Below are 17,597 nucleotides of genomic sequence, written 5' to 3' on the forward strand. Positions count from 1 at the left end.
CTGACTTTTCCGTGGGGTACGTCAGAGGAGCCTCTCGCGGGAGCAGCCACACTTTCAAGACACCAGCTGTTCTCCACATACCTCATTTAGTACTTAGTAGTAACTTAGTAAGGTACGCAGGTCCTGGATTGACTCGCCTACCTTACCCCGGCCCACTAATTTACATCGGAATCCATATCCGATGACAGTTGTACCTCAACCAAGTGTAGGCGAGCTCTGTACATTGTACAGTGTGTACACTGAGCACGGTATACGTTGTGGTCCCTTAGCTGCCACATCCAATAATTTATCATCTACGACTCGTAATGAAGAATATTACATGACGTCTCGATCCTCAAACAATAAGGTATGTCCCCTCGCAGAACTGCAGCCCTGTCCTCCCAGCCATACCGCGAAACACTCTTTAATACCAACCACCGATATGTAGATGAGAAACTGGATGGCATACAATCTTCTAGGTTGATCAGGTGCTCGATCTTGAACTCAAGGAGACCGTCAACAGGTGCTGCTTAATCTAACAGTGAGGTTTTCGAGCCATCTAACGCATCATATTAAGGTGGATAGCCTGTATAGATGAATGAGATCCAAGTCACTTGAAAGACGGCTGGTTACAGGCTTGGATATACATGAATCCTCGTTCCTGGAATGATTCATTCCACGCTGTTATTGGATCAGAGATGAATTGGTAGGTACCTAGTCAATAATTCTACGTCCTAGAGCGAGCATAAACTGGATCGCTCTTGATGACCGTTCTGCGAGATGATACCCCAGATCAACCTAGGCTTGAAACTTGACAGAAATCCCCTACAAGATTGATCGGGATATTTCAGACAATCGAAGCTCGCTCAACGGAACATCTGGCAAGCTCTCGTGGACACTACTTAGGTAGAGAACATGTAAAAACCTAATCTCTGTCTCGAGCCATCGAACTAGGCGAACGACTGGCTTATGTCAATAAAACTTTCTTGTATTAGAGAGGGGAACATGTATATCACGAATAATGGATGCAGATACACAAAGCTCTTGTTCTCCAATAGCGAGTCTCTGAGATCCATAATCGAGACACTGGTGACCAGACTCATTGAAATGAGAGATCGTCAACCTGACTAGCTAGCGTGTCTTCGCGATGAGGGCTGCTTGTTTATACATTTCTTGTCTCCCATGTGGGAGTGCAACCAAGAATCTTCCAAGGTTGGGTTGTCATCGCACCCTTATCGTAGCTCTAGAATTTTCGTGATATCGAATTGTTTGCTTTCAGACCTTCTGACTGGAGACGATGGCCACAACAACAGGACGCGCACAACAACAATAGCGCGTATACCTGTCCGGCCTCGCTTCCTCGTCGTCGTCTTCGTCGTCGTCCTCGTCGACGTCTTCAACCTCACCTACTCGTCTAAATCCTACTACGCTTCGACTCTCGCCTCGATTTCCACTCCCACATCGACGAGTCTCATTTTTGATATCTTACCACTACCCGTTACACTTCCGTCCACATCGTGACCTTCACGAACGCTTCGATTATTCAATAAGCCCGTACAACTCTCTTTTCTTACACTCTTTCAGACATCCAAGTCTTCGCACAACAGAATAACGCGCATAGCAATATTGCGCGCATATTCACCCTCACCCATTCATCCTAATACCTGACTTGAATACTTCCACTTTGGCCTCAATCTCCACATGAAAGTCGACTTCTCCCGCTTAGAGATCGTACCTCGACCTGCTTCACTTTGTTCCACAGTGTGAACGTTGAAATCACGTACACAAGCACCCACATTCTGTTCCATGCTCACTCTCAACATGGGTAACAAGAGCAGTGCCATCTCCGGCTTGGCTCATCAGCCCAAGCAAGGCGACTATGCCCTTGTGCTAGACGCGGAAAAAAAGCTCCACACATTTCCAGGACCGAAAGACGGGGATCAGGAGTCTCCAGAAAAGGCTTTGAGTTTGGAGGTTGTCAAATGGCGTGAGCCTTTTCCGGTCTTAGTCCTGACTGTGAGCTCGTCATCCCTCAAAAGGGACTTCAAAGAGGACATGGATGACACGGCCGATGCACTGCAGTACACTTTCAAGCTGCCAGCCAACTATCCTGGAGGTCGAGCTGCCCTCCTGAACACAATTCGTGAGCTGATCGATGGCTCAAATCCCCATGGCATCACCGAGACGTATACTGGCAAGAAGATGACAAACAAGTTCCTCTTTGATAAGCGAGCAAATCGTCTTGGTGAAAAGAATTTCAAGTGGCAAGACACCAAAGTACAGTACGGTTGCCATGTCGACTGGGCTCAGTACTCGTCCAAGATCTTCTTCAGGCTCCGCGCAAAATCACGCGAGATGGGGATCATCGTTGTAGACAGACACGCCGACGGATACAAGTTCGTGGTGGGCCAGGAGCGAGTAAGTGGTCCTATGCCCGGAAGCCTCTGACATGTACCATTTCCCGTACTAAGCTTTCTTTAACGCAGGGTCTAATTCAGCAGATCCGATTTGCGCAGTTCATGGCCTTGCCTGCTCGAATCTGGCTCCATGTCCAATACCAACGTCGCAAGGCCGAGTGGCTGGATTCTCAAGCGTCAAAGGCACAGGCTAGCAACTGTGGAGACGTGGATATGCCTGTCTCGAAAGAAGCAGACCGGCCTGTAGCAGAAGAGAGGAACTGTTTGACCCAAGAAGAGGAACAGTATGCTTCACAGCCCACACTGCAGAGTCAGATGAGCACTGCAGACATGGGCCTTGTTGCCGATGATAAGGACCAAGGTACCAAGGCGAATGTGAAGAGAAAGCGAAATCGCAAAGGAAAGTCGAGAAAGCCTGGACAAGAGAGTTCCGGAAAATCTATAGAGGAGTTGCAAGAGAGCATATTGCCACACGACACTGACGCAAGGCGCACCGAAAGAATTTCAAGTGAACAAAGACTCGGCATCTTAGCCCCCGCGTCAATGAGCTCTATTGAAACAGATAGGGGTGATGCTTCAAACGACGTGCAAACCTTGGGACGTGGCTCAGGCTTACCTGATCCGACTGTCTCTCCCTCGCCCCCCTACAGTCCTTCGCACGTTGTCGCGAGTACCGTCGCTGATGACTGCGCCGAACGACAAACGGAAAGCCTAACAGGTAAGACGCATGCTCATTGATATATTATTGCTTGGGAACTTCGACTTGCGAAACCAGTGTTGGCAGACTGTGCCATGGAAGGTTCCGGCTGACATAGATACCTCAGAGAAAGGACGGACATCTGTTCTGCAAGGCTTTGAGGCAGGGCACCTCGTGACAAGTGCGACCCCACCTGAGCATAAGGATTTTGGCGTTATATCTGATAGCTCGTGCCATGATTATTGACTTATTTTATAGAGTCCAGTGAAGCGGAAGCGATGGCTGCGGACAGCACAAGTGATCGCTCACAGAAGTCCGAAGCGAGCCAGCCCGTGAAGCTTGGTAAGTTAATATTGCATAAAAATGAGCCTCATGCCGAGTTGAGTACTGACGCAATGTCTACAAGTAGACACGCCCGACAACACTGATCGCACGCCGGAGGGCCATCTACGCGAAGTCAAGCCGGCAGCCGTAGCAGAGGTTCTGGAGTCTAGCAGTGCAAAGAAGGTCCCGGAAAAATCTACACCGCAAGGGGAACTTCAGCAACGAGCGGTTAAAGAAATTGTGAAGTTTTTGAACCCTCTTGCCGCGCCGTGGACCGCCCCTCAGCACATGCTCGCTCCGGAGTCTGTTGCGACTGTCGCCCGCCGTGGATGCTCCCAGGATGTGTCCAACCAGCAGAGCCACCAGGCCAAAGAGACCGCGTCCCCTTCGCCACGTGCCACTGGCAGCAGTCTGGCAGATCAATCTCGCATCCCAGAAGTGCGCGGTTTTTTCTGGGACATGACTTACCACAGCTTTCTTTGCCAAAAGGAAGGTTGTGAGACACGGGGTAGCTTGTGGGATGGTCAATCCGTCATCTGCCCGTTCTGTGGACCCTATTCGTATGTCAGATACTGCGGAAGGGAACACATGCGGGAAGACGTACGAGCCCACTGGCCGAATTGCGGACAGCTCACGATGAAGGAACCGTGCGTGGCGCTCTCAATGCCCCCGGATCTCCTCCGCGAGCCGCCCGCGATTCCTTGTATGCATGGGCGGGACAGACCAGAGCGTCATCGGCAGGCGCTGTGGTTCAGCACGGCTCGGGGTGAAGGTGATTACTTCATCTTCGCCGATGGAGGGCCTGGTGTTGACGTTGAGTGGGAGCCTGCTGCCTTGCGTGGACGTTGCTCGCTCCGTGTGACGCACGTCGTGCGGTTCGACGACCCTGGCGAGAAGGACCGGTTCCGACGGGTACTTGCAGTGTGCCTGCTGGAATCCCTTGAGGTCCAGCCGCTGGTAGGGTACCTGTTCCGGATGCTGCGCGACAGGCTCCGGTCCGAACAGCAGTGGTCGCCCGAGCTGGACGTGAAGATCCGGCGTCAACTGACATGGGAGTTCGCAATATGCCCCGACGCTCGTGATATTGGCCAGCGACACGCTTGCGAGGCCGAGTGGCTTGGTCTGCCACCCCGTACTTGCCGTGACCGGACGTGTGAAGCAGAGCGACCAAGCCTGCTAGGCAGACCTAACTGGTCGCGTTGGTTCGAACGCATTGTATCCAACGAGGAAGCTAGCCATTGGATACTTCGCGCGAATCGGACCACACACCCCGTGGTCAAAGGGGTGCAGGCCAGGGTCAGAGGCGAGGGGTTTGACCATGTTCCAGTTGAGGAGAGGCGGCTGTTCCGGCGTGGTGAGGGTTGGGATGGTTTGGGGTCTGGGCCTTGGGAGTGGGAGGGAGATTGTGAGCTTATGTCGACGCCGATGTGAATTGGCATAAGCTCACGAGAGAAGGAGGTGGGGGCTGGGTGGAAGAGGGAGATGGAAAGCAGTCGAGGTCTGTAGGATAGACCTCCGAATGAGACTCACGTTGTACGAGTCGAGCATAAGCGCCGAACCACTCACAGCTTCCCTCTTCAATCACACTTGCTGTAGGCATAGCTATAACAAGTCGCGAAGCTGAGATCTTCGTGCATTAGAACGACGGCACTTCGTAAGTCTGTTCCAAATTTCGAAGCTAGATCCAACCCATCTTCTCCAGTCATCCGGAATCAGTTGGCCCTGGTCCAGTTCAGAGACACTTGCCCAGCTAAAGGTTATCAAAATTAAATGTTTCTTACAGGTAAATGCTCTGCTTCTGCGCAGTCGAAAGGTTCGTTATTTGGAGGAGCTCATACCTTGTATTGGCCCAGCAATTTCTGTTGAAATATCTCTCTCGAAGACAAACTTGGTCGTGCACCACGTTAAAAGTCCTAAATTGCTCGTATGGCCGCGGTAGCTTTGGTATACGACTGTCAGTAGCCTTCCAATCGAGGCAGATAAAGTGAGAATTGATAACTCAAAGGGACCGCATTTCTTCTTGACTAGCTATCTTATGATGCTACCTGCACATGCAGGTCATCCGGGAACGACGCTTATATCCGTTTGAGGTATGTTGATGATAATGATAGTACGTATGACCCGGAGAGAGAGGTTCGATTCTACTGCTTGATATACTTTCTCAGACCACGTAATCTTTCCTTGGCAGTCTCGAGGACATCGTCGTTCTTGCAGACGGCGAAACGGAGATAGTTCTCGGCGATGTGAGCATTGTCGTCGGTGTAGAACTCAGTAGGCGGGATTACAGCAACTCCGACCTCATGGATCAAGAACCAGCAGAGCTTGAAGTCCCGAGGGCGGTTAGCCACATGTGGTGGAAAAGGGTAATCGGCCGGCAATTGGACAGACGACATATTCGCGAGCACAAAATATCCGCCCTCGGGGTCAGAATACTGTAAGAACCAGTCAGTATCGGCGACCAGACTTTCGGAGGAGAAAGAAAGTGGAACATGCGCATAACATACCGGAATGCCAAGCTCATCAAATACCTCGCAGAAAAGCTTCATCTTCTGCTGCATTTCCTGTCGACTTTGCTCCCAGAAGCCAGCCTTGTCTGCCTTTTCAAACGCCACGGCAGCAGCTTCCTGGAGAGGTGAAACACTGCTGTAGCAGATGCGAGTATGCGCAGCCGCAACATATTTGATCAAGTGTTCAGGTCCCATGAGATATCCAACACGCCAGCCTGTAGCGTAGAAGGCCTTACCCGCCGAGCCAACCGTGATAGTGCGTTCCCAGATTTCAGGGGAGAGAGTGGCGATCCGTGTGAAAGGAACATAGTAGAGACGATCGTACACTTCGTCCGAAAGGATGATGAGGTTGTGTTTGACACAAAGATCTCCAATGCGCTGTAACTCTTCCTTAGAAAAGACTTTGCCGACCGGGTTGTGGCTGTAGAATTTGATCAGTGACTAGGCAAAAAGATCGAGTGTAGACGACGATTACTTACGGTGAGTTCAGGACCTTTTCACTCATCATGAGCATGTTTCAGATTTCTGGTTTTCTGTAGCTGGGGCATCAGACTTACAATCATCTTTGTCTTCTCATTGATGGTGTTCTCAAGCTCCTGGAAATCAATTGACCACTCGGAAGCAGGCGATGTCCTGGTAGCGCCGTCCTTAGGCGGATGAAGAGGCACATATCGGATGGTTCCACCCGGCATTTCAATGTTGCTGATGTACCTGTTCACGCCGTCTTAGCATGTGGGGAATGCAGAGGCCTCTAGCTTCGATGCCATGAATTGCTTACTGATCGAAGAATGGCTCAAAGATGATAACCTCATCTCCGGGCTCAATGAACCCCATGAAGGCACTGAGCATACCTAGATAATTTCAAGAGTCTCAGTATACTTTCATTCGGAGACGCTTATCATGTATGACGTACCCTCATTTGCGCCAGTCGTGATCGTGACCTCGGTATCGGGGTTCAATGTACGGCCGAATGAGTGGGAGTAGGCGTCAGCAAGAGCTTGCTTCAGACGAGGCCGGCCCTAGAAAGAGATCAGCTTGATGCCGAGACATGGAGCTGGAACTCCCTTTGAAAGGTACCTTTGTAGGAGAGTATTGGTTACACTCAACGCGATCCAAGGCCTCTTTGGCGGCGTCAATGGCGAATTGAGGGGGATTGTAACCACTGAATAGCAACGATAAACAATAAGACAAGCTTGTCGACCTCGAAGACCGGCTGAGGTATCTTGATCACTCACAAGAACCCTTGGCCCATGTTGACAATGGGCTGCACGGGCGAGGCAGCGGCGGCTTCGTTCACAATGGACCTGTTCATCTTGATGAGCATGCCTATCTTTCACTGGCTGGCGAGTCGCGATCCTCCGTAGGTACCGACCAAACATCCTGGCGCTGGCCAGCGACACGCTTCGCTGGCCGAAAGGGATCAGGCCGCGCAGCTGTTGCGGACATTGTTCTCGCGTGTGGACCGAGAAGGCGGGGTAGAAGCGAAGAAATAGTAGTTGCGCGCAAGCTGCGAACCCTCGGTCTTGATCGGTTGAGCGTAGCAAGAGCAACTGTGATTCCAGTGACCATGAGGGAAGATTTGTGTTAACTTGCAGAACCGCAATTGTAATTGCGGAGTTGAAATCCATCCCACAATTTCACTTCATGGCGTGCTTGGCTGTTCCGGGCGCGTTTCCGAGCTCGGACATCGCTACTCTCCAGCCGCGCAATATCAAAAGCTCAACCCTTCAATAGTGACTTCAGGACGACTCTTTAATTATTTGTATCATTTGAGTACTATCCAGTCATCTGATCAGTGGCAGATGGCGCAGAAAACATGTCAGCTGAAATTGCATTCTTCACTGAAGTATCTTGAGTGCTGCCTTGTGAATCAGGCAATCAGGTCTGCAAAGTCTTTCGGACAGGCGGGGAGCTTCCATCTGGTGGGTTCATTAGGATTACTTAGTAACTTTTAACTATTAAATATTGACTATTAACTATTAACTAGTTAGGTTACTAGGTATCATCCTTACCTACTCTTAGAAGGTTCTTTACAATTATTATTCAGGTCCCGTCCGTCTCGACCCCAAGGTCTCCTGACTAAGCAACCGGCGCCGGCCCGCCCGCGTCACGGCGGGTCTCGACGCGTCTCCGCACTCAATTCAAGAGCTGCGGAGCTTGAAAGACATTGAATTTGAAAGCTAGCTGACACGCCATTCCAACGATCTCTAGTTTCTCGACACCATGGTCTCGTGTCCGATTTGCGAGAAGCCGGTTTCCTCGCTCAAGATTAATGATCACATTGACTCTGGTTGTCAACGCTTTGTCGAGGAACAATCTTCTCCGACCGATCAACAATCGTCTCAAAAAGGGCCTGTTCCTAGCATGTTCCAGCCGTCTTCCGCTAGAAAAGTTCCAAGCCACTCCAGTCTGACCCAAGAATCTCCTCCGCGCCCAAGCACGATCGCTCGTCCGCTCAATGGCAAAAGGTCTTTTGGGCAGGATGTGCCCCTGTCTCAGCAACATAACGGCGTGAAGTCATCGAGCGAAGAAGCGGCGGAACCTCGGCCTAAGCGGCCCAAGATCAACGCTTTCAAGAATGCGGCTCCATTAGCTGAGCGGATGCGGCCAAAGACGTTGGATGAAGTGTGTGGTCAGGATCTCGTTGGCCCAAATGGTGTTCTTCGTGGCCTAATTGAACAGGACCGGGTTCCCAGCATGATTCTATGGGGGAGCGCAGGCACGGGAAAGACAACCATTGCGCGCGTGGTGGCATCCATGGTTGGCAGTCGCTTCGTCGAGATCAACAGTACGAGCTCTGGTGTCGCTGAATGCAAGAAAATATTTGGCGAGGCTCGGAGTGAGCTTGGACTCACTGGCAGAAAAACGATCATCTTTTGCGATGAAATCCATCGATTCTCCAAATCGCAGCAGGATGTTTTCCTCGGTCCTGTTGAAAGTGGTCAGGTCACGTTGATTGGTGCAACCACCGAGAATCCTTCGTTCAAGGTCCAAAACGCTCTGCTTTCTCGCTGCAGGACTTTCACACTCTCGAAACTCAGCGACCAAGATATAGTCTCCATTCTGCAGCGAGCATTGGAAATCGAAGGCCCCAGTTATGCGCCGTCAGAGCTCGTTGATGCCGAATTGATTGCATATCTTGCCCGTTTCGCCGATGGGGACGCGCGAACAGCATTGAATCTACTCGAACTTGCGATGGACCTGTCCAAGCGGCCCAACGCCACCCAAAGTGATATCAAATCAGCCTTGACCAAAACTTTGGTGTACGACCGTGCTGGTGATCAACATTATGACACGATATCCGCCTTCCACAAGTCAATCAGAGGCAGCGATCCAGATGCAGCGCTGTACTATTTGTCCCGTATGATTCAATCGGGAGAAGATCCGCTCTATATCGCCCGGAGACTGATTGTCGTTGCATCCGAGGATATTGGGTTGGCCGACAATACAATGCTGACGCTTGCCATCTCAACCCATGCAGCCGTGGAGAAAATTGGTCTTCCGGAGGCCCGCATCAACTTGGCCCATGCCACAGTTGCTATGGCGCTCTCGAAGAAGAGCACCAGGGCCTACCGGGGTCTAAACAACGCCTTCGCAGCTCTCAACGAGCCAGGCATTGCTGGACTACCCATTCCAATTCATTTGCGGAACGCTCCGACAAAGCTAATGAAAGAACTCGGATATGGCAAGGAATACAAATACAATCCCAACTACGTCGACGGCCGTGTACAGCAAGACTATCTGCCCGAGAAGCTTGCTGGGCGCAGGTTTTTGGAGGACTTGGATCTTGGTACGAAACACGACTCAGACTTGCACTAGGGGATACTCTGCTGAATGTCCCGTGACACTTTCTCGGACGTTGGCACGAAGTATGAATCGAATCTCACAATTTGAGGATGTTTTTGTCACTTCTGCAAAACTTACCACGTCCCTTGGTACAATACATGGCCTCACTCTAGATGATACAAGATGCCTTCACGAGCGGTGCGAGATGATTCTAACAAATGACACTCGCGCGACAGCAAGCAGTCATGCCCCGCGAAAACCCACAACATGGTTCGCGGGAGATCTCTGGCACTTGTGCTGAGTCGATCTCGGAAGAAATCGCAAGCTGCACTTGCGTTGTGTGGGATATGCATTCGATGACGCACGCTGCAACGTAACGAGGTCTGAGAACGTCACCGACAGGCAAGTCTGTGTTATTGTGACAATTTACCAATCGCAACGACCGGTTGTCATATCATCAAATCCCTGCACGGTGCTTTACGACGGGCTCGTTGTCTGCTGTGCTACGCACAATGCGGAAGAGATTGTGAGATGTATTTGCCTTTTCTGGAACTGTGTTTGGATGGTGTGGATTACTCGTGAAGACTACACGAAACGTCATCAGCACACCGGCCCCCTTTCTGGACTGACCAATCACTATGACAAAAGAGAGGGAACAACTTCACAGTCCAGAAACCCAGCACCATGGTCCACGGGTGATAATCCACGGGAGATCGTCATCGGGAGTGCTAAGCCCGACCCGGGAAAACTCGCGAGATGCACTTGCCGGTTGAAGGAACTCTATTTGGATGCTGCAAGATGCGCGAGAGCATCATGCAGAAAAATCACTAGCTGGTCTCTGTTCGAAGTCAACCCATCATTGGCAAGAGTGAATAACGGCGTACTCCCTACTGGGCCCGAGCGTCTTGGTTTGTGGGGGATCGTCATCGGCAGGGCTGGGTCAGACTCGGAAGAATCCGCGAGACGCACTTTCCCTTTTCAGGCAACAACTTGTCTGGACGATGCAAGGCGCTTTGAAGGTTCTATGGACCTTTTTTCAAGTTGTCTGTCCTACTGCGAGAACGGCCTATGATGCAGTCACAAACAACTGAGAAGGACGGAAGTCGGAACCATTTGACATCTGCACCGTGATTCTCAAGTCATTATCAGGTCATCGTTGTCGGCAGTACTAAGCCCAACTCGGGTGAACTCGCAAGATGCGCTTTCCTGTTTAGGCAACATGTTTGGACGATGCCCCATCCATTTAGCGGTCCATGGAACGACCCCATTATCCCAGCCACCGTGCAAGCATAGCCTATCGATCAACTAGCAGCTGCTGTGAACGATGGCCGTTATGATCATCAACAGTTCTGCGCCGTGGTTCTCAAGTTATCGAAGTGGATAATACTAAGCCCTACTTGGGACTCTTGCAAGATGGACTTTCCCTGTTCAGGCAATCTGTTTGATCGACGCTTGAAGTTCTATGGAACGACCCTCATTTCCCAGCCACCGTGTGGGAACAGCCTATGATTTACTCAATAGCCACAGTGAATGACAGCCGTCATAATCATCTATCGTCTGCGCCGTGGTTCAAGATGTATCATTTTGGACACTACTAAGCCTGATTGAGGACAAAATGGAAGATGCGTGCTCTTTCATCATGAGAGACCTTGTCAGTGAGTCGTAAGTGGCCTGGCATGTCTGACCTGTATCTACCAGCTGGGAGGACGGTCTGCTCTCTCTTTTTCCTCGCCAGAGACACATCACTGCTCTCAAAAAAGGCTCATCTCAAAGTGACGGTCGCTTCACCTATCGTCTCTTTCGCCTCTTCTTGGCTCTGTCTCTCTGTGACTCTGTCCCTCTGTCTCTGTGTCTGTGTGTGTCTCTCTCTGCGTGTCCCTCTGTGTGTGTGTGTGTCCGTCTTTCTCCTTCTGCCTCCCTCTTGCCTCCTTGCGGCAAACGTCATGGACTTGTTCGATCTGTCCATGTTCGTTGAGGGTGAGGAGTTTGTGGCTCAAGACAACCAGGATCCACAAACCTCAGGGGCAGACGCCGTTGGCAACCTGCATCAAATGCAGGCCATCGGTCAAGTTGGTTTCCCGGAGACTGCTCTCAATCGTGAGACGATCCCACCTGTCGTTCCCCTCGCCTCGGACCCACTCATCTCTTCCTTTGAGATGAGACCCGAACTCACCTTCGACCAATTCTGGTCTCACGCCCATGTTGGAACTTGGGCTTTGCCTGTCGAAGTCGCCGGCGAAAATCACCTGTGCGCCAGCATGCCGCCGAGTGGCTTCGACGGGTTCTACAACACCTTCTCGGGGTCCGTTTACGCCGCTCCCTCTGGCCGGAGAGCGCACAAGCCTCAGCCACCCTTGACCACGCCCACCACCACATTTTCATGTGCACCTGGCATGCACGGAAACGGGCCGAGCCTCGGGTCAAAGACTCCAGCCCGGCAGGGGGAGCTTGGGATAGTCCTTGAGGACCCCAAAAATGGTGTTTCTCCCCGGGAGAAGAGGGTCCGCAGCCGAGAGGAGCTCGAGAGCCAGAAGAAGGCTATGCGGACCCTGAAAGAGAAGGGGTGGGGCGTGTGAAGCTTGCTTCAAGAGCAAGAAGCGCTGTGGGCCAGGCAACCCTTGCCCATCATGTGCCAGACGGGGACGCCAGTGCATTCGACCGGCCCAGGTCAACCAGCCAACCAAGTCTGCTGAGGCTCAGACTTCTGTTCAGGCTCCTCCAGTTCAGGCTCCTCCAGTTCAGGCTCCTCCAGTTCAGGCTCCTCCAGTTCAGGCTCCCTCCGTCCAAGCTCCTCTTACTCAAGCTCCTCCTGTCCAAGCTCCCAGTGGTTTCCTGGAGCCAATGTCGGAGACATCTTCGCAACAGACAAGTCTGGGCTCGTCACCCAACTTCCTGTGCGTCCCTACCTTTTCTTCGAGTCCTGGCTGGGGAAACAGCGACTCCACCCAGTCTCCTCTCCTGTTCAACACGTCCGACTTTCCTCCCGACGCCGGCTTGTCCATGGACATCGACTTTCCGACGAACACGGACTTTGACATGAACATGGCGATTGACCCTAAGTTGATCGAGGATCCGGCCTTGCTCTACAGAGGCCCGCTCGAGGAACCGTCTGATCCAGTCCTTTTCGATCCTTGGGCACCACACATGTTCTCTGACGATGGCGATCCCAACGATGCCACTCAAACTTGGCCTGGGCTCTTCGACACGAACTAGGAAGAGTCCCCGATGGCTTCTGTTCATCGTCGCATGTCTGCTCGGTCACCTTTTAAACCTCTTCGGCCGTCGTGCCCACTGTCGAGTAAGACACAGCATGAGTATGCGTGTCTCTTTTTATACTTTGACGGAAAAGAGAGGCCTGCGCAACGACGATGTTGACCGCTGGTCTCTGGATTCCTACCTCTGTTTTCTGTTTGTCTTCTTGTCTGTCTTACTCGCGTTTGCTGTCGAGATTCCTCTCTGGCCTCTTTCTCAATGGCCTTTGTCATGGCGCATGAGCCTTTCCACAATTTGTAAATGATACCCCTTTCGCATCCTGGTCGGCGCCTGATACACACAAGTGACTTTACTTTCCCTTGACGCTCTTGCTGTAGAGTAACTCATCCCCACAATGACAATGCTCTATACATAGCCTGGATTACCCCTACGTAGAGCATAGACCTCCGCAGCTGTTTGCGTGGTATAGTAGGACATGGGACTAGCTTCATCCCGTACATGGATATGGAGCCTCTTTTATAGGTAGCTTTCCTCGGAACCTAAAATATCCTCTGCAAGCCGCCGGCTTCCCGAGAGACTTCAATAATTAGAGGCTATAGAACCATCAACGTTGGATATATACGATGATCGCGTCCTCATGTATAGTAATCGGTGGGATTCTTGGAAATGTATGTCCCAATGATAAAGGCCTGATCCATCAGCTAGGAATCAAAAATTATCTCACCATCGTTTATACCTTATATTCTCATGGATGTTTTGATGTGTCGCATGCATATCACTCATCGAACCTTTGCCTTTCTTGACATACCTCGCCCTCGTTCAGGTCTGAAAACCTGAAGATCAGTGACGGGGTACCTAATAGCGTTAAGGTTCTTGATAGCCATGATGACTATACTTTTATTTGAATGTATCTTCATCTTCTCAAATGAGAAAGGGTCACTAGGCTGCTGTTACCACGAGTGATTTCGGTATGTGTTCCCTGGCCTGCGTTCTTTCCCTCCATGACACTTCTCAACTGGCTTGTGGTGCTGTTCCCGGGCGCAAACACTTCTTCCGTCTGTCATCATTCCGATCTCTCATGAAGCCCCGGAATGTTCTTCACGGCCATCAAACTGAGATTGTAACTCAAAGGGCAACACGATGACTTTCATCACAATTTGATATGATGGTGCACTCCATGCGACGGACCTTGATCTGAGATAGATGGCGGCCAAAAAGGCATGATGGAACAAACACAAAAACGGGTGGGGGTAAGAACGGCATTCAAGTCATGGCGCTTGTCTCTTTCCTCGCGCTCTCTCCTCTTCTTCTCTTCGCTCTCCCTCTCTTCATCAACTTCACTGCTCTGGATGAAGTGCACAAAAGACTCGACTGATTCTTCAGGGTTTGAAAGCACCAGTAGGCCTCCCCCTTCTTTGCTTCTTGCCCCTGTGACTTATTTTGGTGAGAAACAAGTATCTCACATACTCCAGCAGTATCCCCAAAACCCCCCAAAAACTACCGACGCTGTAGAGAATACCTCGCGATGGCGTCTGCACCTGTCGCTCCCTTCTCGTCCGACGGAGCTTGGTCACTCACGATTAAAACACCACCATTGACTTACCCTCACAACGACATCGACTACTTGATCGAGACCCGACCGATCTTTCTGTCGGGTAGCCAAGGACCATGAGCTGCTGCTCAACATATCGAAGCAGGGCAACCTGAGACCAGCAAAGACCTGGAGACGGAAATCGACAATCTGATGAGACAGAACACCGCCGAGTTGATGAAGATCGGGAAATAACATACCCACATGATGAATCAATTGAGTCATTTTCCACAAGAGCTCGACAAGAGCTCAGAAAGAACTTCGCAAGAGCGGAATGGTTTCCTTGTCTCTGAACGCTTGATTTCCGGTCAGGGCACGACTACGTCACGTGCAAGTGCACTCTCATCAGCTAACCGTCCGGCGATCAACGATGCTCCCTGACCCTTCCGAGTTGGGCGATGAGTTGGGCGATGGCAAACAGCCCAACCGTAAGGACCGTGAGTCTGATATTCGCACGAAGCTCGAGTTGAACATGGACCACTGCCCTACTGCGAAGCACCGGATTACCTACTTGAAGAGGCGTTGTGAAAGGGGCGGCATCGTTGCTTATCAATCCATGAACCCAGGGGAATGCCAGCAATCCCTTCCACACAGTAGACGACAGTTGTGCTTCACCTGGTATTGGTGTTTAGTTAACCTGGAACTGATGCGCTACTCGATCTTAGATCCTGGCGAGCCTTGATAGCTTTGACATACATCGGTTTAGGTCTGGAGCAGCCGCACCGCAAATAGCCTACTAGCAATCATTGCCATGAGATGGAACACTTTCGTACCGCGAGATCGCTTTGAAACCAGAAAACTATCCAACTTGGCTTGCAAACGTTCGGCTTGATATTGCGCAGTTGCGCAGTAATGGGCGTGTCAATAGGCCCTTCAATATATTTAATGTATATTTGTGGGATGTTCTAAACCCTTCCACTTGCTGCTTATGGATCAAATTGTATTTTCCTTGACCAATCTTCTCTTCCTGGAAGCCGAAATGCCTAACGTTCAAATTTGCAAGGTCGGTTAACCGACATGAAGCTGTGAAAAGTGGATTTGCTCTTCGTATTCCTCTGAGAAAAGAGGCTTGCCTGTGTCGGTACTCCAAGTGATGACCTAAGGATGAGGCCGTGCATTTCGCTGGTGTTGTCATAATGTTCTGCTATGCAAATTCGTCTTCAGTTCAGTCGAAGACAAGGCCTGACTCAGGATGCGTGAGTGACTGTACCTGGAGATGAGGAGAAAACAGTGCCGATCTCAAGGCTGATGGACGGTGGGACCCCCCACTTTGGGCGCGTCTCATCTTCGTCTCCGTCCTTCTCCACCGCCAAAAACACAAAGGTCATACCCTTTCTCTCCACTCGACTCTCACCTCCAGCCCACACATTGCCCACCACTGTACCCGGTACACACTACACACTCTGCGTCTGTTGTCAACGGCCGCTCACGTCGAGGCGATTTCTTCGAACTTTGCTCTGATCTACCCCCAGCGCACAATTGCAAGTTCATATCGAAGGAATCGACGCGGCATATCGACGCTCCACCACACCCGATCGCCATGGCCTCGGGCCAACCCTTCGCGTCGCGCTCCTACGCGGGTGCAAAGCTGCCCGAACGCTCGGTGAACCAGAATGCCATGCCGTTCAGCGCTTCATCGTTCTCGCGACATCGAGGGCTAGGCAATGCGGCGCCTGCGGACTTTGGAGGTCCCGATGGGCCCAAGCAAGCGCAACAAGTCAACAATGCGCCTGCAGCAGCGCAATCTCACGGTGCGGGTCAAGATGCGAATCCACTGAGTCGGTTGACCGAGGAGCAGAGGGAAGAGATCAATGAAGCTGTAAGTTCCGGGAGATCTGTCTGCTTTGGCTTCTGTGTCGGTAGTGCTGCTTCGAGAAATGTCCATATATCCTCAATTCCTGTGGCCTCGCGGGGGGGGGGGGGGGGGGGGGGGACGACCCATGGACTACAATGACAGGGTCGCGAGCAATGCGGTTCAATGTGTCTGAGAGTCTCGCGAAGATACGACGAGAAAGCATTAAGAAGATCAACACGCGAAACTTGAGAATCTCGACAATCAGCTAACTATCAGACGCGTGACTCTCCTCCAGTTCACTCTCTTCGACCTCGATCGTGACCGTCACCTCGACTATCACGAACTACGCGTCGCATTCCGCGCCCTCGGCTTCACCCTCACCAAACAAGAACTCATCTCCCTCCTCACAACATACGGTGTACCCCGACCCCAGGTCCAACAACAACAGCAGCAACAACAACAACAATCCTCTAACCCGCAACAACAATCCAAACTCAACGCCGGTTCCAACCCTCAACACCCCTCCAACCTCCTCATGCCGCTCTCTTCCTTCCAAGCCGTGACGGCACTGAAAATCCTCGAGCGGGACCCGCGCGATGAGATCCTCCGCGCCTTTGAGCTCTTCGACGAAGGTGGTAAGGGATTTATCGACCTGGAGGATCTGCGTCGTGTGGCTCGTGAATTGGGCGAGACGGGACTGGAAGAGGAAGAATTGCGGGCTATGATTGAGGAGTTTGATCTTGAGGGCGTGGGTGGTGTCACGAGGGAGGCTTTTGTCGGCATCTGCTGGCAGTGATTGTAGCGAGATATTCTCTCTATCTCTCCTTCTCGTCTTTTCTAGTGGAAAGGGGGTTGGCAAAATGCTTCTTGTGCCTTGCATGAGGGAGGTGGGGGTTATGGTGTTCTTTAGGCCCATGACTGTTGTGTTTCAACGTACCGTGACCTGGGCTTTTTTTTTTTCTATCTTTCTTTAGTGTCTAGGCGCTGGTTTAGTCCTTTCTCATATACCAACCCGTTTTGTGAATTGATGGACGTCTGATCCAGTACTGTAGAAAAGAAGATAGTTGTGGGCACGCTGCTCAAATGTTCAGAGCGGAGTCTAGTGTCTTGTGTCCACCTGATCCCATGCTCGAATCTTTTACATGGAAAATGCCAATCGAGTGTTACGGTGGGCTTGACAGAAATGATGCTTTAATATCTGGGGAAAATACCCGATGATCGAGGAGTGGTTGGACAAAAAAGGAAGGGGAAAATTTAAGAAATGGGGGAGGGAGAGCAAGGTTGACCG

The 17,597-nt window shown here is 51.3% G+C and overlaps 6 protein-coding genes across 6 annotated transcripts; 4 read left to right on the forward strand and 2 right to left on the reverse strand.

Annotated features, from left to right (window-relative positions):
• Nucleotides 1-1,800: 1,800 nt before the first annotated feature.
• On the forward strand, nt 1,801-4,848 carry N7539_006183 (uncharacterized protein; the record flags this gene model as incomplete). The annotated part of the gene is made up of 3 exons (XM_056935785.1): nt 1,801-2,397; nt 2,466-2,757; nt 3,500-4,848. The coding sequence occupies 3 exons, from the start codon at nt 1,801-1,803 to the stop codon at nt 4,846-4,848; spliced, it is 2,238 nt and encodes a 745-aa protein (XP_056788709.1).
• A 710-nt stretch (nt 4,849-5,558) lies between these two features.
• N7539_006184 (kynurenine--oxoglutarate transaminase) lies at nt 5,559-7,493 on the reverse strand (the record flags this gene model as incomplete). Its single annotated transcript, XM_056935786.1, has 9 exons — nt 5,559-5,849; nt 5,922-6,365; nt 6,404-6,417; nt 6,478-6,635; nt 6,703-6,775; nt 6,838-6,943; nt 7,002-7,086; nt 7,160-7,228; nt 7,297-7,493. The coding sequence occupies 9 exons, from the start codon at nt 7,491-7,493 to the stop codon at nt 5,559-5,561; spliced, it is 1,437 nt and encodes a 478-aa protein (XP_056788710.1).
• Nucleotides 7,494-8,147: 654 nt separating this feature from the next.
• Nucleotides 8,148-9,743, forward strand: N7539_006185 (ssDNA-dependent ATPase MGS1; the record flags this gene model as incomplete). Its single annotated transcript, XM_056935787.1, has 1 exon — nt 8,148-9,743. The coding sequence occupies one exon, from the start codon at nt 8,148-8,150 to the stop codon at nt 9,741-9,743; it is 1,596 nt and encodes a 531-aa protein (XP_056788711.1).
• A 1,910-nt stretch (nt 9,744-11,653) lies between these two features.
• N7539_006186 (uncharacterized protein) lies at nt 11,654-12,923 on the forward strand (the record flags this gene model as incomplete). The annotated part of the gene is made up of 2 exons (XM_056935788.1): nt 11,654-12,273; nt 12,347-12,923. 2 exons carry the CDS (start codon nt 11,654-11,656, stop codon nt 12,921-12,923), a joined length of 1,197 nt encoding a protein of 398 aa, XP_056788712.1.
• A 1,497-nt stretch (nt 12,924-14,420) lies between these two features.
• On the reverse strand, nt 14,421-14,739 carry N7539_006187 (uncharacterized protein; the record flags this gene model as incomplete). Its single annotated transcript, XM_056935789.1, has 2 exons — nt 14,421-14,429; nt 14,527-14,739. The coding sequence occupies 2 exons, from the start codon at nt 14,737-14,739 to the stop codon at nt 14,421-14,423; spliced, it is 222 nt and encodes a 73-aa protein (XP_056788713.1).
• Nucleotides 14,740-16,054: 1,315 nt separating this feature from the next.
• Nucleotides 16,055-17,105, forward strand: cdc31 (putative cell division control protein Cdc31; the record flags this gene model as incomplete). Its single annotated transcript, XM_056935790.1, has 2 exons — nt 16,055-16,333; nt 16,605-17,105. 2 exons carry the CDS (start codon nt 16,055-16,057, stop codon nt 17,103-17,105), a joined length of 780 nt encoding a protein of 259 aa, XP_056788714.1.
• Between the last annotated feature and the right edge of the window lie 492 nt (nt 17,106-17,597).

Source organism: Penicillium diatomitis (genome assembly GCF_028827545.1).
Source record: "Penicillium diatomitis strain IBT 30728 chromosome Unknown utg000008l_segment0_segment0, whole genome shotgun sequence".
Lineage (NCBI taxonomy): Eukaryota > Fungi > Ascomycota > Eurotiomycetes > Eurotiales > Aspergillaceae > Penicillium > Penicillium diatomitis.